Below are 6,691 nucleotides of genomic sequence, written 5' to 3' on the forward strand. Positions count from 1 at the left end.
ATTCTTAGTGTTTATCATATTTTTGTAAAGCATATTTTGTTGCTGTTTTCAGATATCTCAGGCAACTGGTATAAAGCTGGTTTAACTTTCCACAGTAACTAGAAAAAGGCTTAAACTGCTGTTAGATGCAGTGCAGTTTCTCTACCACCGGTCATTGGTTATCAATTAATCTACATGTAGCTAGACTAAGGAGACAGTTAGTATGGCAGACATAAACAATGGGTTTCCATGCTTCGAATGGATTCGGAGTTTACCTTTGCCGATGGATTCGTACCTTACCGTTTCAACGATTCGTAGTTGCACTTCGTCGATCTTTCCAAGACTAGCCATGTACTACACAAAACAGCACTTGTTACAGTAGACTCGCTTTCAAGTCACGGTCACTTTTTAACTCACATTTTGAACACACATTGCACTCACTCTGCCTGGATTCCTGATCAGCAATTTCTTGATTTTTAATAATATTAATATTCCTCTATATTAAAAACAGCAACAGAATTTACTACTTGCTATATAGTTATTATTTCAAAGGTCGCATGAACGATAATCACTTTTAGTAAACAATCTTTTTGCTATGCTAGAGAGGGTTGAGCCTAGGCAGAGGTCGGCACCACTGCAGTAAGATTCTGTACCACTGGTAACTGGTAATATATTCGGTGAGCTAAAAGGATCTATAGCACCTGAAGATAGAAGACTTAGTATAGAGCGTGGTATGCTCTGCCATACAGCTCAAGCCAAATAATCCTTCCAAGTAAAGCTTTGCTTGCTGCCGCAACATCAAAATGCTTTGTAATTAAAACAGTCATATTTTCATAAAATTCACAGCTTGAGAGTTCCCTACAAAAACAGTTGATTATTAACGTTTAGCTATGTGCATTGACTTATTGACCTTGAAGCTATTTTCACACTATTTTTTGTGATTTAGAACATATACAGCAGCCCACTAAATTTCTACACAAAATTTGTCTTTCAATGAAATAAACATCGCCTTCTAAAAATTAGCAGCTTAGAGCTAACATCGAAGGTAGCAACATCATGGGAGACCACGTGGTTTGCGCTTTGTTGAACCAATACTGTCGCGTGTATTATGCACTACGTATTTAAGTAGCGGCACGCTCTAGCGCTCGTGTCATTCACACTTCACTCGTCATCACCTGTTGTCGCTTGTCATTGCCTCACAAGCTTTTCCTAAGCATTTCCTTAGTTTGCTGCTGTACGTATATCTTTAGAATGTTGCCGGATAAAGTGCTCAAGAGAAGGCTCAGTTCAGATAGCGACAGCGAATATGAGGAGGAACAGTGCAACACACTCATTGGGTGAGTTAACATATTTTGGGTTCATATAAGTTTATAGCCACTCTGGTCCGGCGAGATTTAAAAGGTGCCTCAAGATTTATTTGCTCTTGCTTGAACAAGGAAAGAATAATATACGTTATCAAGGAAATTGATTCACTGGAAATTGATATCAAGGAAATTTAACACACTAAATGTTGGCTCGAATTAGTTGAACTGTTTATAAAATTTCAACTATCAATTTATTATTATTAAATAGGGCAAAAAGTTAGGAAATGAAATAGCGGAAATATCGTAAAGCGCATGTCTTCGTAGTTTACATAAAGCAATGCCTTTGAATCTGTTACAAATTTACCAGTTATATAGTTAATATTATTATCACATCTGCCACAGTGAGTCATCTCTTTCTAATCTCACTACAGGGAATTAAATTTGCCTATCAGTTACAGATATATGCCAATTTAATGGAGTGTTGTCACACTAAGATTAAAAATATGTCACTTGAATATACTGTAAATGTGTCATTATAGTAGGTCACTTTTGTCTACTAATCTAGCATAGTTAACATGTAGATCGACTTAGCCATGATTCCACGTGTTTAACTTCTTTTGAGTCCAACAATTTCAAATGTTCAGCATTATTATGTCACCTTTTTTATAATTATTTCCCATATGTTATTTTATTAGGTCAAACCTATCAACTATATTTCCACACATAACTTTATTAGGTCATTGCTGTTTACTTATTCACTATAATTTTAATTTGTTAGGTCACCGCTGTCTAACAATTCTTCAGATGACTCCGGATGCTTTCATGTGGCAAAGAAAAAACGTCGAGGGGTCAGTTTAACTTTTACTCTTTTCTATCTTTAAGCAGCAGCCGTTGCAGCATTGATGACAGCAGGGGGAGATTAATCTAAATGCTTAAAATTTCCTCCAATGGAATTTGAGTTTTAGTTCTTTAAGCTACTCTTGTTAGTAATTTCTTTGTACGTAATGATAGAAAAGGGTGAAATGGAGTTGCTAATGTAGGGTATAAACAAATGTTGACATTTACACAATTTTGGCTCCGAACTAGTTTACTAGATATTGTGACATAACTCTATCCAAAACGTGGAAAATTCAGTTTTCACATGATTTCCTGAAATGCTCTTGATTCTGGGCTAATCAAAAAATTTAAAGTAAGTTTTATTGGCAATAATTTCATTTCAAATAGAAATTCTTTTTCATACTATGCCAAACAAGAGCCATAAAAAATGTCAACAGCTAGTCAATAAAATAAAATGGTTATCATGTAGTGTTTAAAATATCTTTCTCTGTTAAGGGAACAAATATTTAAAAAAAACACTGTTAAAGGAGATAGCACTATTATTTTCAAAATAATTGTCAGAGGCTGTCTACAATTTATTCAAAACACACATGCTGAAATGAGTTGAAAACCCTTAATAGTCACATAAAAAGTAAATGCACAAACTATAAAAGATCTTCAAGCCTAAAAAAGGTGCAAAGTAAACATGTAGCACAAGCAGAGTCAGAAGATGCGAAAATTTGGAAAGAATAATATTACAAATGTAATTAAAAGGTGAAGGATATTTTTTATGTTTTTGTTCTATATTTTTATGACAGAATGAAAGTAATGATATTCATACTAAAACAACTTTAGCAATTTTCTCCACTTTACTATAGCTTGAGCAAGTCTAAAAGTTTGTCTCAATAAAGTTACACTCTTTATACGCATGCATAAGTGATTCACTCTGCCATATTGTCACCATTTGAAAGAGGAAACAATTCTCATCAAGTTGCTAACTGCAAACAAAGGCGTTTCCTTTAGAGCTAACTATCTCTATACCATTTCCTTACAGCTGATAGAGAAGAGACGGAGGGACAGAATAAACAGAAGTTTAAATGATCTGAAGAAGTTAATTCCAACTGCACATGAGAGACAGGTTGGTAGTCTATTTTCTATATTCTGATCACTCATGAGAGACAGGTTGGCAGTCTATTTGCTATATTCTGATCACTCATGAGAGACAGGCTGGTAGTCTATCTGCTATATTCTGATCACTTAGGAGAGACAGGTTGGTAGTATATTTTCTATATTCCGATCACTCCTGAGAGACAGGTTGGTAGTCTATCTGTTACATTCTGATCACTCATGAGAGACAGGCTGGTATTCTATCTGCTATATTCTGATCACTCATGAGAGACTGGTTGGTAGTCTATCTGCTATATTCTGATCACTCATGAGAGACAGGCTGGTATTCTATCTATTATATTCTGATCACTCATGAGAGACAGGTTGATAGTCTATCTGCTATATTCTGATTACTCATGAGAGACAGGTTGATAGTCTATCTGCTATATTCTGATCACTCATGAGAGACTGGTTGGTAATCTATTTGCTATATTCTGATCACTCATTAAAGACAGGCTGGTAGTCTATCTGTTATATTCTGCTCACTCATGAGAGACTGGTTGATAGTCTATCGGCTATATTAAGGTCACTCATTAGGAACAGGCTGGTAGTTTATCTGCTATATTCTGGCTGACTTTAAAGAAAGTTTTTTGTTTATCTATCTTTGTTAGGTAGTGTACCTAATTATAATGGAACTTCCGCATAAACACTTATATAAGAGCACATTCTTTGTGCAGTTCTTAGCAAGTAGTAAAAAATAAAACTGTCTCTAAATGTTAAGCTGGAGTTCTTTTTGTTTCATAGCAGCAACTCTAGCGGGTTTGCTCATAAAGAATACTTATAATTACTTTCAAACTTTTTTGAAACTACACTTTAATATGTGACACAAATACTCTGATATTTGAACATAAAAACTAAAAGAATTGGACAATTAACTAATCGTAGTTTTAAAAAACCAGCCATCACATAGTTTTCGTGGTTTTGATATTTCATAGACTGGACAAAGTGGTTGTGTTCATTCATATTATTGTGTGAAGATTAAAATTATTATTATGTTATTATAAAACTATATTATTATTTAAAACCAGGTTGAAATCATCCCTTGATGATTGATTGGACTCTCGTCGAATGTAAAATATCTTATGGCCATTTTTAAATTCCATTCATGGTGATCACAGCGAAATAGCATTTAGCCAGAAGCTCATGAATACGCAATTGACCTAATCAGTTGACCGAGCCATACTATTGGCCGAGCACTGTTTAATCTGCCCTTTTTACTGTTCACTGGAGCGTACTGAATGAGTTGACAAAGACAGGTATGAATGGGGCACCTGCAACTTGTCATAACCAATGTTCATAGGCGCTTCTTCATGTGTAACAAAACCTCACTAGCGTACTCCACTGTCCAGGCAAGAGCGGCAGATGTAAAATGAGTGATTACAATGCTTTGGCCACTGTATAATTGCTCATCGGACAATAGAAGATTTACTTCAATCAAACACTCGACTGTTTGCATCGGACAAACGATTAGCTTCACTATAAAATATCAGCAACGTTTTGTATGAAAATAAATTTAATTGTTTGCTTTAAAAGTAAAAAACCAAACAACGGCTTGACGCTTGTATTTGTCGAGTGTCATTGATAATATAAGTTGCCATATAGCTTTAGTTTGTTGATATCCAAGTGACTAACCTTGCACTAATGAAGTACTCGATATCTTGTGGTAAAACTGAGGCTATCTCTTTATAATGTTAACAAGCTAACCGCCAGATTTAAACAAGTTTCTTTATGACACTTGAAGCTCCGTCATCATAGACAAACGTTTATTTGCTCTTTAGAACAAGAGGATTCTATTGCCAATTTATTGTCCATCGTGCATATCTGCTTTCTCGTCTATTCTATGCAAACAGTTGTATATTTTAGTGATAATTTTTGCCTCTTTTTCAGGCATCTGCAAAACTGGAAAAGTCTGAAGTGCTTTCACTAGCAGTTGAGCATATAAAGTCTTTGACAGGTAAACTAGGTAAGTGCTAAGGAGTTACGATCTCTTGCATGCTTCTCTCATTCTTTATAACTGTATTGGCAATAACTTCATTTCAAACAGAGATGTATTTCAAATTATACTGTACAAGATCATAAAGCAAAAATAAACAAACAGAAAAAAGGGCAACAGTTAGCCAATAAAACCAAATAAATGGTTTGATATAGTGTTTAAAATACTTTCTCAGCTACGAGAACGGATATAAGGTAGAAGATTGTTAACGCAGCTAATAATAATATTTTCAAAATAAGTGTTAGATGTATGCAACTTGTTCATATATTTGTTATCATATCTTTCTCATTAATTGTATGCAGGTTTTCCTTTATCTGTTGGTGTGTTTAATCTATTGGTTGCTTTTAACAGCTTTAGCTTATAGTGTCCCAATTTTACAAACATAAGAAAGTTAAATTCGTGTAAATTGTTAAAGATCATCATTTTGCTTTAGCTCAAATAAAGTTACACAAATAATTTTAGATCATAGTGAAAAAGAGACACATCGGAATCTATTATCATGTTTTAGAGTGTGCCAACCCACAAAATCTTGCCATGGATTATCGTAGCATTGGCTATAGGGAGTGCATAGGAGACACGATTAGTTACCTTGTTCACGGAGAAGGCCGAGGCCCGACTGACCAGCTGCACACACGACTAATATCTCACCTCAACCAACAGCTCTCCGCGAATAATCAGAGCTTCCCCGCCACTCGTTACTGCAATCCACCTAATGAAATACCACAATTGCAGCCTCCCGTTCCACCAGTAAACTACCTTGAAACTATGGCTGTTTGTAAGCCTGAGCCTCCGATCTCACCTTCATATTGCGGAACAGTGTCTCATCCGCCCGCAGATTATAACAGCCACCCACAATATAGCACAGAATGTCTTAGAGAACAAACTCAATGGCTTTCATCTTTTGGATGTTCAAATGATTCCAGTTCTCAGTTTTGTTCTTACACCCAACCATCATGGGTGTAATCCGAAACATCAGTTTATGGCAGTTATATTAACAGGAGTTGTCTTTTCTTTGTCTAATAATTTATTAATAGGACAAATCCCTTTTTACAATAATGTCTAGTTTTTAGTCCATTTATGATAAATATCTCCAATTAATTTGTGTAACTCCTGCTGTTTAATCCTTACCGATGAGGGTGTATTTTGAGGCAAATTTTTTGAGCAAGTCCATAGTTTATGTCATGTATATTGTGAGCATTTATTATTAAAGTTCATTGTCTATTTTTTTACTGTTAATAAAACAAACCATTCTTAAAATGTTGTACCTTAGTACCTGTTGCTGTGACTATTTAGAGACATCTTGGAAGTGTTTTTGTCTATTAACTTCTGAACATTTGCTGTTGACCTAAACATCATGCTACACATGAAACATGAACACTGAAGATAGTTTAGTAAGAGCTCTGAAACTTTTATTCACTTGAACCTGCCCATT

General features: G+C 35.0%; 1 protein-coding gene across 1 annotated transcript; it reads left to right on the plus strand.

Moving 5' to 3' along the window:
* Window positions 1-1,158: 1,158 nt before the first annotated feature.
* On the plus strand, window positions 1,159-6,437 carry LOC137394799 (hairy/enhancer-of-split related with YRPW motif protein-like). Its single transcript, XM_068081567.1, has 5 exons — window positions 1,159-1,316; window positions 2,062-2,131; window positions 3,154-3,237; window positions 5,154-5,229; window positions 5,768-6,437. Exons 1-5 carry the CDS (start codon window positions 1,231-1,233, stop codon window positions 6,220-6,222), a joined length of 771 nt encoding a protein of 256 aa, XP_067937668.1. The 5' UTR covers window positions 1,159-1,230; the 3' UTR covers window positions 6,223-6,437.
* The last annotated feature ends 254 nt before the right edge of the window (window positions 6,438-6,691 follow it).

The sequence above is a fragment of the Watersipora subatra genome, chromosome 4 (assembly GCF_963576615.1).
Source record: "Watersipora subatra chromosome 4, tzWatSuba1.1, whole genome shotgun sequence".
Classification (NCBI taxonomy): domain Eukaryota; kingdom Metazoa; phylum Bryozoa; class Gymnolaemata; order Cheilostomatida; family Watersiporidae; genus Watersipora; species Watersipora subatra.